This window comes from Tamandua tetradactyla, chromosome 15, assembly GCF_023851605.1.
Source record: "Tamandua tetradactyla isolate mTamTet1 chromosome 15, mTamTet1.pri, whole genome shotgun sequence".
NCBI lineage: Eukaryota > Metazoa > Chordata > Mammalia > Pilosa > Myrmecophagidae > Tamandua > Tamandua tetradactyla.
Window position 1 is genome coordinate 10,862,909 of NC_135341.1, and position 25,357 is coordinate 10,888,265.

Genomic DNA, 25,357 nt, shown 5'->3' on the forward strand with positions numbered 1-25,357 from the left:
TTGATACTATAGAGATATTGGAACCTTCAGATATCGCTGGTGGAATTGTACGTGGGTACTTGGAAAATTAGTTTGCTAATTCCTCAAAATGTTAAGCCTCAATTTACGATATGATCCAGTGTTCTAGTTTGCTAGCTGCCGGAATGCAACACACCAGAGACTGATTGGCTTTTAATAAAAGGGGATTTATTTTGTTGGTTCTTCAGAGGAAAGGCAGCTAACTTTCCACTGAGGTTCTTTCTTACGTGGAAGGCACAAGATGGTCTCTGCTGGTCTTCTCTCCAGGCCCCTGGGTTCCAACAACCTTCCCCGGGGTGACTTCTTTCTGTATCTCCAAAGGCCTGGGCTGAGCTGCTAGTGCTGAGATGAGGAATGGCGAGCTGCTAGGCTGTGCAACATTGCGCTCTCTCATTTAAGCACCAGCCAATTAAGTCAAACGTCACTCATTGCAGCAGACACGCCTCCTAGCTGACTGCAGATGTAATTAGCAACAGATGAGGTTCACGTACCATTGGCTTATGTCCGCAGCAACAAGACTAGGTATGCTCACCTGGCCAAGCTGACAACTGAATCTAACTAACACATCCAGCAATTCCAAACCTAAGTATATACCCAACAGAACTGAAAACATATGTGCACACAGAAACTTATACGCAAATATTAATTTCAGCGGTATTCACAATAGCCAAAAAGTGGAAATAACCCAAGTATCCATCAGCTGAAGAGTGGGTAAACAAAGTGTGCTATATCCTTACAATAAAGTGCCATTTGGCAACAAAAAGGATTGAAGTACTGATACTTGCTACATGCAGGAATCCTGGAAACAGTCACAAAGGCCACATATCTTATGATTCCATATATATGAAAAGTCCAGAATAGTCAAATCTAGAGAGACTGAAAAGTAGATTAGTGATTGCCAGGGTCTAGGGGAAGGGAGAATTGGGGGTGGGGTGGGGGGTGGTGACTGCCTAACAGATATAGGGTTACTTTTTGGGTGATAAAAATGTTCTGAAACTGGATAGTAGTGATGGCTGCACAATTCTGTAAATATACTAAAAACCATTGAACTACATGCTTAAAAAGGGTATTTGGTTTATAGCTCCATATAAGTAAATAGATGTACTTAAGTTTATAATATGGAGGGATTTAAAGGAAAATTTTAATGTAAGTAAATGGTTACAGAGGAATATTATAAGAATCATGATGCTGATGTGGGAATGCCTGGAGTTTGAAAAATGCTGCACCAATTACCTACCTCAAGCCCTCCTCACACTCAAGTGAAAATGATATTCAGAATAACCGAAGAAGCTGAGAGGGCGAAGCAGCTTCCCTGCCTCCATGCTGCCTGAGACGAAGTGTCTCCTTAACGGCTTAAAAGTCTCAAGCGTATGACTTAATTAATCTTCAATTTCTGGAGTGTATAAATAATGAAATATGACATTTATGTGGAGTGCTATTTACTTTGTAGCCTATTACTACAAAACACACTGAATTATTGAAGAAAGTAATTTGTTCTCTTCAGACCCTCTTTTCTGCCGGCTCCTGCTACCTCTCTTATCACTGCTTCTCCATAACTGACAAGCTAAATTGACTCCTGTAAACCTGATAGTGAGAGACTGGCCAGCAGTGTAAGCGTGAAGAAAATCACAGTTCCATAAAGTACAGCCTAAGATAATGCTGTTGGTACCTAGTTTTACTCAGAGAGGAAACACCGATATATTTGGGGGGGTAAAAAGGTAGAAAATGAATTGAAAGAAGTTTAATATTCTGTCTTAAGGTAAAAATTTATTACTCCATCCCCCTTTCCTAGTGGAGTCATTTACCAGACGAAACCCTATTTTAACATGGAGAAGGTCTGCAAATCAGGCCAAAGACTAGTTTAGAAAGTGGAAACTACACCTTGACATAGTCCCTAGAAAGAGAGTCTGGTGGTGGGTAATTTTACCCACATTAAACACAGACAGCAAGAGACACTAATAAATTCCCCCTGAAAACCACAGGTTTTGGAAGGCAAGTCCCTAGACAACATTTTTCCCCCGCTGAAGCTGTGATTAGAGCCTTCACTCAAAAAACCAGACATAACACTAAGGACTTCGCTAACAGTTAAATCACTTTTAATGGCCCATAGTTCTGGAGTTAAATCAAGTATCATTAATCTGGCAAGACAGAAAGAGACGTTGACATTTCCCTTAAAGTCATGGAATTGTATGAATAATGTCAACAGAGTGCCAAAAAACTGCCTAGGGTGGTGGTGGAGGGGCTTAAAAAATTCTTTGATAAATGCATTCAATTATTACTAGTACATATATAGTTTGGCTCATGGTATTTGAAACATGGCTGCATTTCTACATAAAAGCTAGGCCGAATGCATAATAGGTGTTCAACATCAAAGCCGGCGTGCGTGTGTGTTTACTTTCAGACATCAGTATACACATACCCATGCTTTATGATTAGGAAGGGACAGAGCAAGGATCCACACCCAGGCAGCTAAACTGAAAAGGTCATGCTTTTAATCAGTCTGCTATACTTGGGACCACGCTAACCTAAGCAAGCGAACTAGAAGCAGCATGCCTCTGGGCAGGTGGAGACTCTGCCCAGGGCTCCCTCCCAAGGACCTGATGTTAGACCAGGTCTCAGTCCCCATTCACAGCCTTCCTGGGTGCCCTGGTACCAACACAACACCAATGGTGATACCTTCACCAACTCTACCTTGGTAATCCAGCCATTGGCCGTTAGCTGAGGTCATACACATTTGTGTTTATTCCTTCCCCCTCCGAAATTCTATGATGATGCCTGGACTGATTCTCATTTCATTTTTCCCCCTTATGACTGTTCCTGACACACAGGAGATTCTATTCCTCCATCTCCCTCTTACTCTCAGCTGAAAATGTTATTGAGATCTTAAAATATGAACCAGCAATGCTAGTTTGAAATAGATGGCTAATGACATGTGAGGGAGAGGAATTAAATGAGGATTACATATACTGCAATTGGGCATGTCTGGCTCATTGTACAACAAAAGAGCATGAAGGAATTAGCAACATAAAGGAAGAAAAGAGGAAAAATAGTCTCCCCAACCAACTCACATTCTCCAAAGCTTTGGGCCAATAAAAGATTTTTAATCTTTATGATAATTTATTATTTTATAAATTATACAAACAGTACATATATTTATCATAGAAAAAAAAAGACAAGCCAAAAAGGGAAGTGGATACCTGTAATTCCTAATCCATACCATCATTAACACTTTGGTATAAAGTTTATCAGAATTATAAATAATATGTATGCATGTGTAAATAAAAACACCAAAACATTTAAAAACCAAAAATGGATCATTTTTGTAATCTGCTTTTCTATGCTTACAAATATGAACAATTTTCAATTTCAAAAATAAAGAAATATTCACATGGGAAGATGGCCAACTAGAGCAGCTTGAGATTAGCTCTGCTCTACGGAAAAGTTAGAAAAGGGACAGGAGGGCGACTGAGGCAGCAATTCGGGAGTGCGGCTGACCCAGGAGAGCCTTCTACACCACATGCGGCAGCCCTGGTTGTGGAGGCCGAGGAACTGAGAGGCAGAGGGCTGGGGCGTGGCATGGCATGCAGGGATGGAGGAGCCCACGGTGTGCATGGACGGGTACACAGGACTAGGAAATAAGCCAGGCTGCGTTCCTTGGGTATGCTACCCTCACTAGTGCAGCCCCGTGACTGGCAACTCACCCCACACCCCACGCACCTGAACCCCTTCACCTGCTCCCATTCCCCGTGCTCCAGGTGTCCCCACCCCACCAGCCCCCAGTGCATGTACCTGCCCCCCACCCCCACCCCAAATGCAGCCCAACCCACCTCTCCTGCACCTCTCCCAAGCATATACCTCCTCCCTGTTCCCTGCAGGCTGTTGCCAGCACATAAAGGTTGCGGGCACTAACCTCCATACCTAGGCTACCCCATCCCACCCCCACATACAATGTTGCACAGCCTCACCCCGCCCTCCCTGAGCTCAGTGCAACCCTTTACAGCAATTCCAGGCCCAAGTATGTGCAAAGGCCCCCAATCATGTCATTCAGCTCTGGGAACCGCACTTCTCTTTTACAGCAGTCCTAGAACTGAGCATGGGCGCAACCCTCAGCCTCACTTCCCAGCTCTGCGAAAGCGTTGACCTGTGCAGCTGGGTCACATCTGCCCCCAATCCAAAGCATACTGTCGACCTGCTGCCAAAGCTCTACACATGCGCACAAAGGGCCCCCATGCCTTAGACCAGCACACACCAGGTTTACTCCCCACAGACCGGTGCACCCGCACAGCTACATCCTCTCTGGCTGCTGAGCGCCCACATTCATGGGCATCAGCTTAACATATCCAATCTGCGCCTATATCTGCCCTGAAACAAATCAGTGTACTGAGTGCTCCACCCCATGCCCTGCTCCCTGCTGTACAACCATCCTGCAAACAAAGGCCTTAGACTATTGAAAGAAATCAACTCCCAAAGTAAATCAATCAAGATATCTACATGCAATGAAGACAGCAGAAGATCACTAAGCATATCACAATGCAGACAAATATAGTCCTGCCTAATGACCAAATTAAAACACCTGAGGAGACATAGATGTTGGAACAGCTAATCAAAGATGGTCATACAACTTTACTTAATAAAATAAGCAGGAGAGCAAATGACATAAAGGAGAACAAGAAGATAGTAGAAGAGCACAAAGAAGAATCTGAAAGAATAAATAGAGATATAGTGGATCACAGAGATTAAAGACTCTGTTGACCAAACAAAAAACATACTAGAAGCACACAACACCAGATCTGAGGAGACAGAAGAAAGAAGAAGTGATATAGAGGACAGGATAACTGACTTTGAAGACTCAAAATAGCAAATGGCAAAGAAGATGGAAAAAACTGAATGGGAACACAGGGAAATGATAGATAAAACAAAGCACACAAATACTAAGAATCACTGGTGTTCCAGAAGGAGAAGAGAGGAGTATAGGTCTTGGAAGAGTAGTTGAGGATAGAATGGGGGAAAACTTCCCCATCCTCATAAAGGACATAAATATGCAAGTCAAAGAAACCCAACAAACTCCAAACAAAATAAATCCAAATAGGCCTTCCCCAAGACACATACTAATCAGTCTGTCAAATGCTGATGAGAAGCAGAAAATCCTGAAAGTGGCAAGAGAAAAACAATCTACTACATACAAGGGAAATCAAATAAGACTGAGTTCAGACTACTCAACCAGCACCCTGGAGGTGAGAAGGCAGTGGTATAACATCTTCAAGATCCTGAAAGAGAAAGACATCCAGTCAAGAATTCTGTACCCAGCCAAACTGTCCTTTAAGTTTGAGGGAGAGATTAAAGCTTTCACAGACAAAGCAGTCCTGAAAGAATCTGTCAACAAGGGACCAGTCCTATGAGAAACAGTAAAAGGAATTCTGCCAGCTGAAAAAAAAAGACAGGAGAGGGAAGTCAGGAGCAGGACACAGAATCGAAGAGTACCACTAAGGGTAATTTAAAGAATACAAAGTGAAAGAGGGAAAAGAATATACAGATCTGACAAATAAAATAAAAAAGATAAGACGGTGGATCAAGAAATACCTTTTCAGTAATAACTTTGAATGTTAACAGATTAAACTTATGAATTAAAAGATACAGATTGGCAGAATGGATTAAGAAACATAATTCAGCTATATGCTGCTTACAAGAGACTCATCTTAGACACAAGGATACAAATAGATTGAAAGTGAAAGGATGAAAAAAGATCTTTTGTGCAAGTTGTAACCAAAAGAAAGCACGGGTAGTTATACTAATATCAGACAAAACAGACTTTAAATGTAAAGACATCATAAAAGACAAAGAAGGACACTCTATACTATATATAATTAAAGGGTCAATTCACCAAGAAGATATAACAATTATAAATGTTTATTCTCCCAATCAAGGAGCTCCAAAGCACATTGGCAAAAGTGAAGGGAGTGATAGATGTTTCAACAATAATAGTAGGAGACTTCAATACACCACTCTTCTCTATAGACAGAACAACCAGACAGAAAATCAACAAGGAAATAGAGTTGAATAACTTGATAAGTGAATTACACCTAACAGATAAATATAGGTCATTGCACCCCAAAGCACAAGGTAATACATTCCTCTCTAGTGCTCATGGAACATTCTCCAGGATAGATTATATGCTGGGACACAAAACAGGTCTTCGTAAATTTAAAAATATTGAAATTATTCAAAGCACTTTCACTGATCACAATGGGATGAAGCTGGATCTCAATAACAACCAAAGAATGAGAACATTCACAGATATATGGAGATTAAATAACACACTCTTGAACACCCAGTGGGTCAAAGAAGGAATCGCTAGAGAAATCAGTAGCTATCTGGAGATGAATGAAAATGAGAATACAACTTATCAGAATTTATGGGATGCGGCAAAGGTTGTGCTGAGAGGAAAATTTATTGCCTTAAATGCCCATGTTAAAAAATAAGAAAGAGCAAACATCAAGGACTTAACAGCAAACCGGGAGGAACTTGAAAAAGAACACAAACTAATCCCAAAGCAAATAGGAGACGAAAAATAACACAGATTAAAGCAGAGATAAATGAATGGGAGAAAAAAAGAACAACAGAAAAAATCAATAAAACCAAAAGCTGGTTCTTTGAGAAAATCAAAATTGATGGGCCACTAGCAAGACTGACAAAGAAAGAGAGAGGATGCAAATAAACAAAATCAGAAATGAGAAGGGGTGCATTACCACAGACCCTGAAGAAATAAAAGAAATCATTGGATATATGAACAACTACACACCAACAAATTAGATAACTTAGATGAAATGGACAAATTCCTGGGGACACACAAACAAGCTACACTTACTCAGGAAGAAATAGATCTCAACAAACCAATCACAAGTAAAGAGATTCAGCAGTCATCAAAAATCACCCTACAAAGAAAAGCCTGGGGCCAGATGGCTTCACAGGGGAATTTTATCAAACATTCCAGAAAGAACTAACACCAATACTGCTCAAACTTTTTCAAGGAATTGAGGAAACAAGAACTCTACCTAACTCATTTTATGAAGCTAATATAATTTAATATCAAAACTGGGTAAAGATGCTATAAGAAAGGAAAACTACAGACCAATCTCCCTAATGAACATAGATGCAAAAATTCTCAATAAAATATTAGCAGATCAACTCTAACAGCACATTAAAAGAATTATACACCATGAAAGAGTGGGGTTTATACCAGGAATGCAAGATGGTTTAATACAAGAAAATCAATTAATGTAATACAGCACATTAACAAATCCAAAGGGAACAATCACAAGATCATCTTGACTGATGCTGAAAAAGCATTTGACAAAATTCAGCATCCTTTTCTGATAAAAACACTCCAAAAGACAGGAATCAAAGGTAACTACCTCAACATGATAAAGGGAATATACTAAAAACCGAAAGTCAGCATCGTACTCAATGGAGAGAGACTGAAAGTCTTCCCCCTGTTCTAGTTTGTTAATTGCCAGAATGCGATATACCAGAAACGGAATGGCTTTTAAAAGGGGAATTTAATAAGTTGCTAGCTTCCAGTTCTAAGGCTGAGAACATGTCCCAGTTAAAACAAGTCTATAGAAATGTGCAGTCTAAGGCATCCAAGGAAAGATACTGTTCTAGTCTGTTAGCTGCTTGAATACAATATACCAGAAACAGAACGGCTTTTAAAGAGGGGAATTTAATAAATTGTTAGTTTACAGTTCTAAGGCCAAGAAAATGTCCCAATTACAACAAGTCTATAGAAATGTTCAATATAAGGCATCCAGGGAAAGATACCTTGGTTCAAGAAGGTCGATGAAGTTCAAAGTTTCTCTCTAGTGAGAAGGCACCTGGCGAACACAGTCACCTGGAAAGGCACATGGTGAACACGGTCAGGGTTCCTCTCTCATCTGGAAGGGCACATGGTGAACACAGCATCATCTGCTAGTTTCTTCTCCTGGCTTCCTGTTTCATGAAGCTCCCCAGGAGGCATTTTCCTTCTTCATCTCCAAAGGTCACTGGCTGGTGGACTCTGCTTCTCGTGGCTGTGTTGTTCTGCTCTGCTCTCTCTGAATCTCTCATTCTACAAAATGTTTCCTCTTTTATAGGACTTTGGAAACTAATCAAGACTCACCCAAACGAGTAGAGACATGCCTCTACCTAATCCAGCTTAACAACCACTCTTGATTGGGTTACATCTCCAGGGAGATGATCTAATTACATAAAGTACTGAATAGGGGTTATTCTGCCTTTATAAAATGGGATCTTGATTAAAACATGGCTTTTCTGGGGGACAGAAATACTTTCAAACCAGCACAGATACCTTGGTTCAAGAAGGCCAATGAAGTTCAGGGTTTCTCTCTCAAGGGAGAAGGCACATGGTGAACATGGTCAGGGTTTCTCACTCATCTGGAAAGGCACATGGTGAACACAGCATCATCTGCTACCTTTCTCTCCTGGCTTCCTGTTTCATGAAGCTCCCCAGGAGGCATTTTCCTTCTTCATCTCCAAAGGCTGCTGGCTGGTGGACTATCCGCTTCTCTCAGAATCTCCAGATTTCTTCTACATCGTTCTGCTCTCTCAGAATCTCCAGCTTTCTCCAAAATGTTTCTTCTTTTATAGGATTGCAGTAAACTAATCAAGACCCACTCAAATGGGCAGAGACACGTCTCCACCTAATCCAGCTGAACAATCACTCTCAATTGAGTCACATCTCCAGGGAGATTATCTAATTACAGATTCAAACATACAGTACTGAATAGGGATTAGAAGAAATGGCTGCCTTTACAAAATGGGATTAGGATTAAAACATGGCTTTTCTAGGGTACTTAACAAACCAGCACACCCCCTAAGATCAGGTGCAAGACAAGGATACTCACTGTTGAATAACCACTATTATTCAACATTGTGCTAGAAGTTCTAGCTTAGGCAATCAGGCAGGACAAAGAAATAAAAGGCATCCAAATTGTAAAGAAGAAGTAAAATTCTCATTATTTGCAGATGCTATGATACTATACTTGGAAGATCCTGAGAAATCTACAGCAAAGTTACTTGAGCTAATAAATTTAGCAATGTGACAGGATATAAAATCAATGTGAAAAAATCAGTAACATTTCTACACACAAGCAATAAGCTAGCTGAGGAGTCAGTTAAGGAAAAATTCCATTCAAAATAGCAACTAAAAGAATCAAATTCTTATGAATGAACTTAATTAGGGACGTAAAGGACTTGTACCCAGAAAACTACATAACACTGCTAACAGAAACCAAAGGAGATCTAAATAGGTGGAAAGACATTCCCTGCTCATGGATAGGAAGGCTAAATATAGTTAAGATGTCAATTCTCCCCAAATTGATCTACAGAGTCAACACGGTACCAATCAAAATTACAACAACCTATACTAATCAAAATTAAAACAAACTACTTTGAAGATTTGGAAAAGTTAACTACCAAATTCATCTGGATAGGAAAGAGACCCTAAACAGCTAAAAGCAGCCTAAAAAAGAAGAACAAAGTGGGAGGATTAACACTCCATGACTTTAAAACCTATTATAAAGCCACAGTGGTCAAAACAGCATGGTATTGGTACAAAGACGAAGCATTGATCAATGGAATAGAATTAACAGTGCAGAAATAGACCACCAAATCTATAGTCAACTGATTTTTCACAAGGCCCCCAAATTCTCTGAACCGAGACAAAATAGTCTTTTCAATAATTGGGTATGAAGAACTGGATATCAATAGCCAAGAGAATGAAAGAGGACCACTATCTTACACCCTACACCAAAATTAATTCAAAGTAGATCAAACACCTAAATGTAAGAACTAGCACCATAAACTTCTAGAAGAAAATGTAGGGAAACATCTTCAAGACCTAGGAATAGGAGGTAGTTTCTCTAAACTTTACATCCAAAGAACAAGCAACAAAAGGAAAATTAGATAATGGGAACTTCTCAAAATTAAATGCTTCTGCACCTCAAAAGACTTTGTCAAAAAGGTGAAGAGGCAGCCAACTCAACAGGAGAAAATATTTGGAAATCACATATCAGACAAAGATTTGATTTCCTGTATGCACAAAGGAATCACACAACTCAACAACAAAAGAACAATCCAATTATAAAATGGTCTGAAAACATGAATAGGCATTTTTCTGAAGAGCAAATCAGATGGCTCAAAAGCACATGAAGAGATGCTCATTTTCAATGGTTATAAGGGAAAGGCAGATCAAGAGTACAATGAGATACCACCTCACACCTATAAGAATGGCTGCTATTAAACAATCAGAAAACTATAAATGTTGGAGAGGATGTGGAGAAACTGGGACACTTATGCACTGCTGGTGGGAATGTACAATAGTGCAGCCACCATTGAAGACTGGCGGTTCCTTAGGAAACTAAGTATCAAGCTGCCCTGTGACCTAGCAATAGCACTACATGGTATATACCCAGAAGAGCTGAAAGCAACAACACAAACAGACATTTGAACACTGATGTTCATAGCAGCATTATTCATAATTGCCAAAAGATGGAAACAAACCAAATGCCCATCAACAGAGAAGGGGGTCAACAAAATGTGGTATATACATACAATGGAATACTATGCAGCAATAAGACAAAATGACGTCCTGAAGCATATGACAAGATGGATGAGTCTTGAGGACATAATGCTGTCCTCAAGCGAGATTAGACACAAAAGGACAGATACTGTAGGATTCCACCTTTATGACCTACATAAAGGTATAACCAGAGACATAATACAGAACAAGGGACTTAAAGATACATAGAACCTAGAGATGGACGAACTGTTAGCTAATGAGGTTGAACTTCAATGTAAGGGAATAGATAGAAGCAAAGGTGATTCTCTAGTGGGTCTAGAAGTAATATTACCATATCGAAGATGAACAAGATTGAAAGGGGTTGTAATAGACCTACATGTCCCACTGACTCATACTAGAAATACGAATGAGTTCCTGTAAGAATTACTTCAAAGATACGATTCTTGTATAAACAGTGTTTAAGTCCAGGGTACAGGGGAAAAAACTGCTTTTGCATGCAATGAGTTATGCTCAAAAGGAAACCATCAGCACTACCACAGCAACAGCAGAGGCAAATAATGGGGTGAGGGACAAGAATTAAGAGGAGGTTTAGGTTTCCTATTTGGTGAGGGTGTGTTTATTGATTTTCTGTCTCTTGGGAACAATGAAATTATCTAAAATTGAGAATGTTGATGGACTGTGGACTGTGGGTCTTCTACATGATGCCCGATGAATGCAGGTGGCTGAAGGATGCACTGACAGAGAAGTATATTGGCAAATGATGGGGTATAGTTATGAACGAAGGCTGTGCAGCTACAAAAAGGAACAATGTCATCAGGTATGCAATGATGTGAATGAACATGTGGGACATTTGGTGAGACAAAATAATCCAGAAACAAAAAAACAATGGTATGGTCACCTTTAGAAAATGCTTATAAGAAAACAGGGGCCTAGATTGTAAGCTTTTAGAGCAGACTCATTAAGTCTGGAGTGGTGGTTATTATTTCTGCATTTTGAGAGGCTGCTTTATATATATATAACCTGATATTTAGAGATAAGAATGAAGCCGAACAGGTCGGGGGTAAATTAATTCAGAAGATTGGGTACAGAAGACAGTGTCTATATTTTAGAACCATACATAGTCTTTGAGACCAATGAAAGAAAGGTTTATTTGATCTGGGACTGAAATTTTCTGTAGGGCATAACCTAATTCGACCTATCTGTATAGCTCATTTGAACAACTGAGACACAGAGAGTACAGAATGAGAGGTCCTTTAATCCTATATAGATCACTGTAATGCCTGGAAATATCATAGAGTATATTAACCAGATAATCAAAAAGTATTGGCAAAGTCCCCCAAGGGAGGGGAGAAAGAATATGGAACTATTAAACCTTACCATCAGGGAATCCCCTGATACTGTGTAAAACTTCAGGGATACCCAAATCAGTAGGCCATGTCCTCGATCAGGAGGCTTACTCTTGTGAAGCTTATGTAGGTAGCATAGATGCTTAGACTACCTATAGGCATGCCTAAGAGTTACTTCTGGAGGACCTCTGTTGTTGCTCAGATGTGGCCTCAGTCTCTCTAAGCCCAACTCTGCAAGTGAAATTATTGCCCTCCCTCTACATGGGACATGACATCCAGGGGTGAAAGTCTCCCTGACGACATGGGAGATGACTCCCAGGGATGAATCCAGACCTGGCATCGTGGGATCAAAAATTCCATCCTGACCAAATGGGGGAAAGAAGTGTAATTAATAAAGTATCAGTGGCAGAGAGAGTTCAAATAGAGTTGAGAGGCTATGCTGGAGGTTGCGCTCATACAAGCTTCAGGTAGACCTTGCTACCTATCATAACCTGTCAACCCCCAACCAGGACCATTCCAGGCAAAATCTAAAGAACACTTAGGGCAATTTATGAGATTCCACAAAGGTTCCAGGCACAAGAGTAACTTGCCAGAAACCTACAACCTCCAGATGGGTCCCTGGTCCAAATAAGTCCTGAAACCTAGCCCAGCCTCTCCAAAACATCAGATAATTCCATTTTCCTACCCCATATTAGTGACAGACCCTTCCAATATCAAAAATTTAGAATTTCCATAGTCCAAACAACCCCAATGAGAGATATGGAAAGTTCAAAGGTGATGGTGGAATTATAAACAGAAGTTAGGACTTAACAAATGAATATGAATGCTCAATCATTAAATTGATATCTCTTTTAGTCTCCAGTATTTTAGAACAGCTAGAAGTAAAAAGCTAAAATTGTGAAATTGTAACCCATGTTAAAATTTGAAATATGTTCTAGAACTAACTATGGCACTATGTTCGGAAATTTATAGCTTTTTTGTATATATGTTATTGTTCACAAAAAAAGAAAGAAGAAGAAGTCGACTGTGGTAATAAAAAAGTATTTAAGCCCTCTAGCCTCCTATATTCTGGAGCAGCTAGAAGGAAAAATATGAGAGGATCGTGTGGTAGCCCATGACAAACTCTGGGATCTGTCCTGTAAGTACTTTTTGAAGAGGGCTTTGAAACCTATCGCTTTTTTATTTCTTTGCTTTGTACATATGTTATACTATATAATTTAAAAAGTTTTAAAAAATTGAATATTCACAGCTTCTATTGGACACATTTTCTTTTCAGGGATGAAGGAAAATTCTCTCATTTTTTTAACCATTCTTTTATGTCAGTTCTACAAAATAGCATGTACCTTTATAAATATCTTTAAAGTTTTAGTTTGATAAATGTTTAATATTCTGTCAATTTGATTTTAAATTGTAAATGTCAAGTATTCTGTTTTGGGGGGCTTATGCTTTATTATACTTCATTAAAAATGAAAAAAATTGTACATTTTTAGAATGTTTTCATGGGTAAGTCAATGCATCAAAAATAAAAATTTAAAAAAAAACAGATTTTATCAAAGGGATTCTGGAAAGCAATCAGTTTGTTCAGATTTCAAGATCTGTTCCCAAGTACAACACAGAGGTTAGGAATTTGGCTCTAGAAGCACAAGGACCTGACTTCAAATCCCAGGTGCCACTTGGCTATCCCATCTTCGGCAAACACTTTAAACCACCTCTAACCTTTAATTTCCCCAAGAGCAAAATGGTCATACCGATTATAGCAGACACGTGCTTCTGTTCTTTTGTTTTGGGTTTTGTTTTTTTCTATCATTCATTTCTAGGAGTTTCTGGTAAGAGCATCTCAGTTTTCTTTTGGGGAAACCACTCTTCTGCTGTTCTCAGACCATGTGGTTTGAAAGGGCTGAGTCAGCAGTGGGAACATGGCCCAGTTGCGGCCGTTGTAATTGGATCTGCCTGTGATATAAGCCAGGCTAACAGAGGCAGTCCTGGGACTTTTGTTGGATGAGATCTTTCCCTTGGGGGTTACTAAAAGAGAAGGACACAAGGTCAGATCTGTTGAGAACCATCACATGGAGAATACTCACCTGAGAGTGTCATCCACAAAGAAAGGAGCAGAGCAAAAAGACAAAGATGAAATTGTTAGAAATCCTGGAAACAGCAGTGACTAAAGCTTTATCTCCCTTGCACTTTACAACTTTCATGAGCCAGTAATTCCCTTTTATAATTAAGTGATAGGAGCTGAGAATTCTATCACTTGCAACTGAAAGAGTCTTGACCTATCCATACTCCTATCTTACGGGTTTTTATGCAGATTAAAAGAAATAATGTGTGTGATATGCTTAATAAACTACTTGCATATTTTAAGTGATAATTAAATATTAGTTATCATCCTTAAATATTAACTTGAAATGCCATCAGAAGCAATCATTTTGCTCTCAGTATTTTATATCCATGCCAAAAAATGAGAAAGGCAGGGCAACCAAAAGTACATGTTGCTTTCAGTATCAACACTCCACCTTATTCCAAACCATATTTGATACGTTTGCACACTTTTTTAAACTTCTGAGATTTAAATACCGGTATCAATTAACCCACTGTTTACATACATTATTGTTTCTTTGGGTCTCAGTTTTCTCACCTACGAAAGGGAGTCAGATTTGGATGTCATGTTCTCTATTATCTCTTGGAGCTTGAATTCTAAACAGTGTTGTGATAAATTTCTCCTAGAAGATCACAGTCTTTCATGTTGCTAAAGAGGTGGGGAGTATCATCAAAACATCACCTTGAAATATATCAAAGTTCTTCTTCTTTGGCACAAAATCAGGGACTCCCAATAAAGACCTTTAAGTTAAGAAACTCCTTTTTCCAGGGACAGTTTTTTTAGAATTTCAAAATAAAACCATTGCTGGCGAAGATTTGGGGAAGAATGCAAACCGAAATTCCTCTTCAACAGAAGTTTTTTTATTTTCTCCAGTGAATTATAACATGAAAATAAGTGTTTCCAAAGAAAACAAACCCTATATCTCAAATTTTTTACCAAAGAAACTTACCTGTGAGTTTGTACAAGGATGGGTCAATATGACCACTATAACTGGACTCAGTAATGGTGCTAAAAGCAGGCATTATATATCTGAATTAGTCACAGGAACTCTTTAGTGGCAAGTGACAGAAACTCAGTTCAAAATGGGTCAAGAAAAAAAGGGGAATTCATTACATCATGGAATCTAGAGAAGGACTGAACACTACAGGCAGGGAAGGGCAGAAGCTGGGCGCAGGAACAATGTTAGAGCCCCACCCTGTCGCTCAGTACTGCTCCTCACCTATCTGCATCATCTTGGTTTCATATACTCTCAACACCCACGGCAGAAGACATCGTTACCAATACTGAGTTCAATGTCTTAGCGCTTCAGCCACTAGAAACAGTTTGCTCTGATGCTGTTTCGATCCCAGTTTTTAAAAATCTCCAAGAAAGTCTCTAATTCAGCCCAGGAACCTACCCCTGGATAAATCATCTGAAGCCTAGGATGAGGTAAAGTGCACAACAGAGCTGTTCCTAGAGTGTGGTAGACGTTCATGACTTCAATGCACCCTCTAGTCATTCTTCCTTCTCTTCACTGACAGCATCAAGATTTGATTTAAAGAGCCATTTGGTTCAATTAAGGTGTTTGGAGAAAAATAGCAAAAATCTCAACCTTAACACACGTAACAGGAAGACCAAAGATAGATGGGTTCCAGGATTTGCTGATTTTAGAATTCAGTCCCCTCACGGACCGGTATTCTTTTAACTTTCTTTACTACCCACAGTGAGAGCTTCAACCTAAAGCTTGTTCCTTCGGGATTATGGCAGCAACAGGGGCTATTTATTTCCCTGTCTATATCTAGAGGATGTAGTAACTTCAGTCTAATCATGTAAAAATAAGTCCCTTTCTTCCAGCTGATTGGGCCAGCTTGGGTCACATGACAAATGTGGACCAATACCCGTTGCCGGAGAGATGAATGTATTGCTTGGCTTTGTCCTGGATTCACAAACCGTATGAAAGGGGTGGGGTTATCATGGTGGGCTTAGATGACCCCGAGCTGCAGTCCACACACCGACTGACACTGATGGTTCACATTGGGGTGTGTGAGAAGAAAGGTTTTGGTGGTCTTGGACTCATCACTACCTCAAGGGGTGGATCTTGCTTAGTTTAAATTATTTAGCTGGGATCCAAATCCATCCTGCCACTACTTCCCACTCCCTCCTCCACACCACAGGCATTTAAGCCAACTAAAGTGAATGAGATGAAAGAAAACTGTTACTGGGGCTTCTGGAAAACAAAAACATTCCCTATTCCAGATAAGCAAGGGGAGAAAAATAGAATCATCCATGTGGTAATGGATTGGAGTTGAACATATCAGAATGAAATCATATTTAGTTTATATGTATATAGATACAAATTGCTGTATACAGGAATATTTATAGACATGTATAAATATATGGGTTAGTATTAACCCATAACTGTTCTCTCTGTCAGCCGAGAAGGGCTAAAATGAATGACATCCATTCGCAACAAGCACACCTAGCACCCACATCTTCATTTCTAATGCCATTTGCCAGTTAGAGGAACCAGACTTAAAAAAAAATGGCTGACTCTAGGCTTGGGCAGGAGATTATGCAAGATGAACTGGAGCATCCTTTAGTGCCAGAAAGTAAAGAAGCACTCAAATATGACAATAACCAGGACAACCACACTGATGAAGGTGTATCCAAGGAGCATGGATGTCAACCAAGAGAGGTCCCAACGGCCAAAGCTGAAACAATTTGGGCAAAAAATAAAGTCATACTAGAATCCAAAGTATAAAATAAATACCCATAAGTCCATACTGATATAAATAAATGATTGAATAAATATGGGAGAGAAGGAACAATTCTCCCACAGAGAAGAATTCCAAGTAATTTATGTGGGTTCTCCACCGTCGAGCAGGGGGAGCATAACCCCTCTACTCTTTCAGTGTGGGCTGCACATAGTGGCTTCCTTCCAAACTGTACAGTACAAAAGGGGGGAAAGTGATTTTACAATGGAGAGACCTACCTCAGCTAGGTGATCTGGGCCAACAATCATAAATCATGTTGATGGTATGTACACTTGATATGATGTGATGAAAATGGCACCTTACTTCTGTGGTTTTCTTCCCAGTAACCTACAACCCAGACTTATGAGAAAAACATTAGACAATTTCCAACGCAGGACATTCTGCAAAATACTCTTCAAAATTTTCAAGGTCATCAAAAACAAAGAAAGTCTGAGACTGTCACAGTCAAGAGGACCTTAAAGAGACACAACAGTAAACTGTGGTGTCCTGGATGGAATGCTGGAAGAGAAAAAGGTAAAACTAAGGGGTAAAAAACTAAGGAAATCTAAATAAGCTATGCGCTTTAATTAATGATAATGTATCAATTTCAGCTCATTAATTAAAACATGTATCATACTAATGTAAGATATTAATAATAGGAGAAACTGGGTGCTGGGGATATGGGAACACTCTATATTAACTTCTCAATTTTTTTGTAAATCTAAAACTGTTCTAAAAAAATAAAGTCTATCAAAAAGAAAAAATCTTTTTCTTTTAAGTGTGCTGCTATTAAAGATCCTCCCAAATTCTCCTAAAGGATATGGGATTGTTCTGAAAATTACTGAATAATATATCACTTAACAATATAGAGCCAAGTCTTCATATAGAGCTGGCACAGGGTGAGTGCTATACTCCCTTCAACAAATATTGGCTGAATTCCTACAATTCGATTATCTCTGTTATAGGTGGCAGTGTTATAGTACTCCACAAGACATGAAGTTTACATGAGGGAGGAAGGGAGAAAAAAATAAAATACAACTTCATGTAATGATGAGTGTTATAAAGAAAATACTAAATTAGGGTAAGGGGGCAGAAAATGGTGGAGGGGGCAGTCAGGAAGACCTCTTGAGGAGGAAATGTTTATGCAGAGTTGAAAAAAGTGAGGCGGTTAGCCGTGCAAGAATGTGAATGAAAAGCAATCTAAACATCAGGACAAGTGGAAGTAAGGAGGTGGAAAGACACTCATTATATGTGAAGGTAGTTGGGGCTGAAGCAGAGTGAAGTGGGCAGAGAGCTGTTGAGGGCTGACATTACACAAGGGCTCCAAGGCCAGCCCAAGAAATTGAATTTTATTCTCAATGTAATGAGACATCATTGATAGGCTTTAACCAAAAGAGTGACCTGATCTGGTCTACATAGTTAAGATGATCCCAGCAGCCATAATGGAAAATGGGCTATCGAAGGTGCTATGCAAACCAGCTAGAAAGCTATGGCTTCATCCAGGAGTGAGATGATGGTGTCCAGAAATTCAGCAGTAGCCATGGAAGTCATAGAAACAGGGGGTATACTTTGGATACAGAACCAATAGGACTTACTAACTGGCTAAGTGTGGAGTGTGAAAGGGGGGACTCCAGACCAATTAATAAAAATGAGTAGTGAGTAAAATCAATACTCATAGCTATATAATATCATGATGGTACAGAAGGTCAAGAGGTCTTCAATGTGCTCTCAGGCTATCAGCAAATCATAGAATGGCCACAGACTTGGTATTTTGCTGCATAATATCATCAACCTTCTTTAATAAGGCCTTTATTCAGGCCTGAATTCTCCAGGAAGACTTATCATAGAGACCAACGGGAACTGGAGGAAATAGTGTCTACTGCTGCATAAGAACACACGGCTTCCTCTCATTGGGGCAGCTGGGGAAGCTGCCAAGCATAACTTGTTTCTTTTCATATTGTCTCTGCCTCCCCCTGTAAGTTGGTAGGGCAACAACGGCACTCACCATTGTACAGTGAGCACCAAATACAGAGTATATGCACCATAATTATTTGCTGAATGACTGGAATAAAGTGACAGAGGAACACCACAGGGCTTAGAAGTAATCTTTATCTCCCTTAAAACCCACCTTTTAAAAGAAAATAGAAATATCCAGACCAACACAGGAAAAAAAAAAATGAAATTCAGAAGAGGATTGAGGTTGAGTAATCAGTAAGAGTTCTAGGCTGGAGCCAATAAATGAGAAACAGTGATTTTGCAAGAGACAGCACAAAGGGCTAAGTAATAGTCATTGCTAGGATTTTGTAGCTAAACTTGATGATCTCATCACAGGATCGTCAAATGTCAGGGCTGGAAGAGAACTTAAAAAACTTTGGGATTGATATGTTCATTTTAGAGATGAGGAAATTGAGGTGAAATGCCTTGAGACTAGAATCCAGTTTGCCTGATTCCAGATGCCAAATTCTTTTTCACATTGCACTGACTGACAGTTATATTAAACTTTCTTTTCCATATGTAGGTTCAAAGAGGAGTTTTCAGCAGCAAGCTGGATAGATGGTCTTCCACTCACGAAATCTAAAGCCTATTTCCAAGTAAAATTCTCATTTTAGAATTCAATTCCATGAAAAAATAAAACAAACTCTCTTAATAAATTTTTCCTTTTATCATTCCGTTGAAAATGAGGCAGTTGTAGTTCCCTTTTTGACATGGCTGCCAGGAAGCTTAGAGATAAATTTAGCATTCAATCCTCCTAACAATCTTAGCCTCAGTTTTTGACAAACAGTACTTATTTTCCCCTCCTCATTATGACTTTTCATTTTTTTATACCTATTTCAATCATCTCATCGTATACGTATGTGTCACTTACTGTAGGTTGTCTGTCTCAAATCCTTTTTTGGAAGTTAACCAGGTATAAATCACCAATAAAACCAAAATGGAAGATTTCATTTCTCTCGTGTACTGGGACTGCCACTTAACAGTGTCGTGTCCATTTTCAGATCCTACCCTTGAACTAAAAGCTTAGACCTTACCTCCTGGCTTTATATTTGTAGAGAGGGGAGGTCATGGCAGGACGGATTGCATACAAATGACTAGTTTGAAAATTGTAGGGTCTGCCTGCTAACTAGGCAAGTCCCTGGAAACTTGACCAAAATGAAAACAAGATGTGGAAGGAGAGTGCTATGTTTCCTGCGTTGACGTGGCAGAACTTCACTTACAGCAGTACCGGGGGAGGCAACTCAGACTGGCCTGTGGATGGACAGCAGGTGGTGGGCCGTGTCCCATTCAACTCTAAGCTCTCTTCTAACCACGACCACAAATCTGACCCTCCCCAGGCCTGAGAAGTGAGGTCACACAGCCTTCATCACTTTTGGCTTCTAGCCACGTAAAGAGATTAAAGCGCTCGTTTTCTGAAAACACAGGCTTTTTTTCTCTTTTCCCTCCCTAAAAATGAAATTCCTCCTAAACCACAAAAATTTAACCCAGGCAGGATTAGGAACGCAATAAAGGAGTTTATACAGCCATCTTTCCTCTTGCTCCCCTACTGCTTCAGAATCTTCTGCTGCCATTTCTGTAGAGGTAGCAAAAGAAATGATAAATAAGTTCCAGAAAATGTCAGCTTCTCCAGAGGACACTAGACTTTCATGTTTATGCATTTGAGCCGAGACTTCCTGTGGCTTTTTTTTTTTTTTACTCTTCCCCAAGTTTTCTAATTCTGTTCTTTATTCCTATGGCATTGGCCACGATTACCATGATAATCTAAGAGATATGTTCAGAAAGAAAAATGGCTTTGAGAGGTAGTGTTACTCACGGAAAGAGTCCTTCGCTAAGACACCTATTTGGATTCTGTTCATGATCTCATCCTACTCAGAGCCAATTTGTTTCAGACAGAGACAAGAAGATGCTGCCCTAATGTTCTAAACACCTTGAAGTAGGAGATAGTTCCCAAAATCTAAGTGTTTCTTTAGAAAAATCTCAGTAAAATTAGGAAATGCAAACAAGACTATTGCATGACATCAACAGAGCAGGTAAGAACTCAAGCTGAGCCCCCACTGCCCGAATTTGTGTCCATGGCTACCTGTGAGCCTTGGACAAAGTGCTAAACCTTGTGTAGTATCTTCCTCTGCTGTCAAATGGGAATGATATTAGTGCTTACTTCACCAGCAGTTCTCAAACTTTGGTGTGCATGAGAAACACATGTGTTTCTCATGCACACCAAAAAGACATTACTGAGCTCCACCACCATGGTTCAGGGGGGCTGGTGTGGGTCCTGCGAATCAGCTTCCTAACAGTTCCCAGGTGATGATGGTACTGCTGGTTCCAATATCACACTCTGAGTGTCACTATAGATTGTGTAATTGATATATGAAAAGCTCGTGTTACTAATGACTGTTTTTTTGTACAGCTGTTAATGAACACTGTGCCTGGAAGTAGGTTAGCTACTTTAAGTTGCTTCAGTTATCTTACAAGTTGTCTCATCAATTTCCAATCATGGCAAATTTGTAGTTGAACCCTAATATAGTCTAGTATAAACCTCAATACATAGAAGGGAAAATCCTACTCAGTTACTAACAAAAATATCTTCATTTTAAAAAGTATATACATTCATAAGGTGGTGTTAGGAATTGTAAGTTCTTATAGGTGATTTCATAACTGTTTGGGTTTTCCCCCTAAAACTTGGCAGTACCCATCTGTGCATTTTGTTATGAGGCAAAAGAGAAACAAAAGCTGACACAGCTACTTCATAAGGTTTCATGACTTTTCTCTTAGTTACAGTAAAAGTGCCAAACCAGATTTAGTCATTATGGTCAAAAAGAATTCTTCAACTGGCTTCAAATAATTAAGGAGCCCAGCAAACGCGCAGGTTGCAACAGGCAGTTAGAAACATCAACAGCTTAAAAAGGGCAGAGGAAACTGACCCGGTACAAGACAAGGGGATTTTTAAAACGCTTTCCACAACAAAGGAAATGAAGGCAAATCCCTGACCTGCGGGCGTTCCAGCAACCTTAAGGCCAAAGATAAACGCTCCAAGAAAAGCCATAGCGTGTTAAGCTTTTGTTAGAGAGAAAGAAAATATCAAACATAATGTTTAGGGTTTAAATGTTTTCCTTATAGGACCCTTTGCCCATGCTTGAGTCGGAAACAGAAAGAGGAACAGGGAAATCACTCCTTTTTCCCGTGCCACGCATCACTCCCCTCGAAGGGGAAAATTTGTTTTTAGTAACTTAGGTCGAGTGCCTCTTCGGTTCTAAGTCTGGGGGTAGTCAAGGTTGAATGAGAGGGAGTCAGTCCCTGGTAAACATCTAAACTTTCCAACTCATCAGACCTAAGTGTTCGGTAAAAATGATCCAGTGAAACATGAGACTTAGATAAAGTAATCTTGCAACATGATGGCTTTTGAAAAATTAAACAAAAGGCGCATGCTTGCAAGAAAGTCAGTTTAAAATATGCCTTGACAGTTAAAAAAAAAAAGTACAAACCACTTTTCCTGACACCTCTCAGAAAGGTACATGATCAGCCACTGGGCTTTTAGGAGGACTCCACAAAGGTGGCTCTTCATTTCTAGCGGGATAAGAAATAGAAGCGGGTGGCCCGTAGATGAAACTTGGCGTCTGTCCCTCCACCCGAAAGCCTCCCATGAACTTGGCACATGTGGAGAGGGCGAGACAGAACGTGGGGTTCTGGGGTTGCCACGACTCACCTCGCCAACTTCTCCAGGCGCGCTGCGCCCCGGTGGCCGACTCGGGGGCGCAGATGTGGGGGGCGGTGCTTTCGGGCGCCCGGGACCGCTCCTGGGAGGGAGCCCGCGGCGGGTGGGCGTGCGGGTGGCGGCTCTGGGTGGCGTTGCGGGACGGACGCGAGACTCGCAGGCAGCGCTGGGGGCTCGACGCGGCCAGGGCGCAGGGGCAGCAGCGTGAGCAGCAGCGCGGCCAGCGCGAGCAGGAGCAGCGCTGCCGCCTTGCTGCGGAGCTTCATGGTGCGGCGTGGCGGCGGCGGCCCCCGGGCGGTGCGGCTCCTCTGCGCATCGCTGCTCGACCAGCGAGCGCAGCAGCGCGCACCGGCCGCCACCTCCGCCCGCCCGCCAGGGACTGGAGCCGCGGCGACCGCCGGGCGGGCGGCGGCAGGGGAAGAGGAGGGAAGAGAGGAGGCGCGAACGGGACTCTAGGAGGAGTAGCCCGCTCCTACCGTACTGTGTAGAGTAGCTGCCCGGCTGCACACTCGCCAGCCACCAGGCCCTCCGGTGTCAGGTATTGCAGCCTCAAAACTTCTCATTTCCTCATTCATCATTTGTTTGTTCATTCATTCAGTCCATTCACTCGTTTGCTCATTCATTCATTCATTCACTTCCCCATTCCATCTACTCTTAAAACGAATTCCCTTATGCTGTCATTCACTCATTCATTCATCTATTCCATGCATTTCCCCCATCATCTATTTTATCCATCTAGTCCCGCTTTCTTGCACCTATCCACACATCCACTCAGGCAGGGACGTCTCTGTCCTGCTTGCCCAATGCAGAGCCAGGTACATGGCAGTACCCAATAAGTATCTGTTGAATAAAAATACCCAGGCCCGTGTAGTCTAAATAAATTATAGAATAAATTTCAAAGTCTGGATTTGAAATCTGACTTTGCCACTTACTGACTTGGTAACACTGAGCAAAGTGCACAGCTTTCTTAAGCCTTGGGTGCAAAATGGGGATAATACTTACCCCAAAGGGTTTTGTGGGTATTAAATTAAATAATTCATTCAAAGAAACTAGCATAATACCTGGATCATGATAGGTGCCTAATAAAAGCTCTGTGATACTTAGACTAATAAAACATAGCTTATCACATACACACAAATGCAAATGCTATTTTCTTTCTAACATAGATTTGAAATACAGTAATAACTTTGCAACCTAGTATAAGAATACATTTTTCCAAGACTTTAATAGCCATCATCACCAGATCAAAATTCCAGAATTTTCTGCCTGTTCTTCCAAAGCATCCAAGTCACAGATCTGAAACATTGGGTACAGCCTCTTGTTACTCATAGTGAATTGTCACCCAGCACTCTGTTAACCAGAAGAGCTCTTCTTTTGACTCTCAGAATAGCCACAGAACAAAGAACACCAGTTATAACAATGTCCCTCATGTTGCTTTATAAAAATCTAAAGTTCAATTACATTGTGAATAGTTCCTGTATTGGCATTATATTTTAAATCTTGGAGAACCCATCTGTGCTGGTTTGAAATTGTCTTGTACCCCAGAAAAGCCAAGTTCTTTAATTCTCATTCAATATTGCTGGGTGGGATCTTTTTTATTGTTTCCATGGAGTTGTGACCCACCCAATTGTGGGTGGTAAATTTTGATTGATGGGGTTTCCATAGAGATGTGTCTCCATCCTTTCAAGGTGGAATTGCTTACTGGAGTCTTTTAAGAGGGCACCATTTTGGAAAAAGTTTTAGAGCCAACAGAGTCCACAGCCAGAGAGCTTTGGAGATGCAGAAGGAAAACACCCCCAGGGAAGCCCTATGAGATGAGAAGAGAAAGCTAACAGAGGTTGCCATCTGCCTTTTCAGCTGACAGAGGTGTTCTGGACCTATTGGCCTTTCTTGAATCAAGGTATCTTTCCCTGGATGCCTTAGTTTGGATATTTTCATAGCCTTAGAACTGTAAACTTGCAACTTAATAAATTCCCCTTTTAAAAAGTCATTTTGTTTCTGGTATATTGCATTCCAGCAGCTTTAGCAAAGTAATACACAATTGTATTTCAAGTAATGAAAATATTTAATGAAATGGAATTTCTTGTGAAGCAGCTATCAGGCAAATGGCGGAGTGCAAGCCTGAGGTGTGGCTGGGCAGATGTTATAAGTGGAACAACCACATGCAATCCATTGGTTCACAACTAAGGAGGTACCAACCCATCGGGAAGCATCTGGAATTGTGGGAAAGGCGTTTTGGATTGTCCCAATGACCAGCAGATTCTACTGTCATCTTATAAACCTAGTGCAATGCTCAGGACACTCCAGTACAACAAAGACTTATCCTGGGCCCAATGCCAACTTGGGGGCTCTGCTGAGAAACACTGGGGCAAGCTAAAGTTTAGAAATGGCCAACATTATGTTAGTGTGTGGCCCAGTGGATCAGGAATTCCTGATTCTACCCTTGTCACTTCCACCCTTCTTCAAGGAGAACATATACGACAAAAATAAAACAAGGCAAAGTAATGTTTGATTAGTAATTGGGGTTTTGGCCTCAAACACCAAAGTAGAACTTGGGATAGCTAGGCTGCATCAAAGAGGATGCAGTTTTCCCACCCCATTGAAACAAAGAAAATCCTGTTTTACCTCCTACTGAGTCCAAACCCAAGTTTTGGATTCTGCCGCTCTCATTTGTAGAAGTAGAACCTGCAAAGTCATAAAAAAAGGTACTCCAGACCCCTGTATGCATAACACTCAACATCTCACTTGGATATCCAAGGTCCAAATACTTCAACTGCTTCTTTACCCCTTCTCCCCCAACCTAGAAATTTATTTCTTCCCCTGGAATGTTGACACATCCATTTAACCAGTTGTTCAAACCAGATATTAGGTGGGAACCAT

General features: G+C 40.5%; 1 protein-coding gene across 1 annotated transcript in view; it reads right to left on the reverse strand.

The window, feature by feature from the left end:
* GXYLT2 (glucoside xylosyltransferase 2) overlaps positions 1-22,743 on the reverse strand; it is a 154,870-nt gene extending 132,127 nt beyond the window's left edge. Inside the window, exon 1 of the mRNA XM_077128688.1 lies at positions 22,469-22,743. Coding sequence (XP_076984803.1) covers positions 22,469-22,743 — 275 coding nt within the window. The remainder of the gene's footprint in view (positions 1-22,468) is intronic.
* Between the last annotated feature and the right edge of the window lie 2,614 nt (positions 22,744-25,357).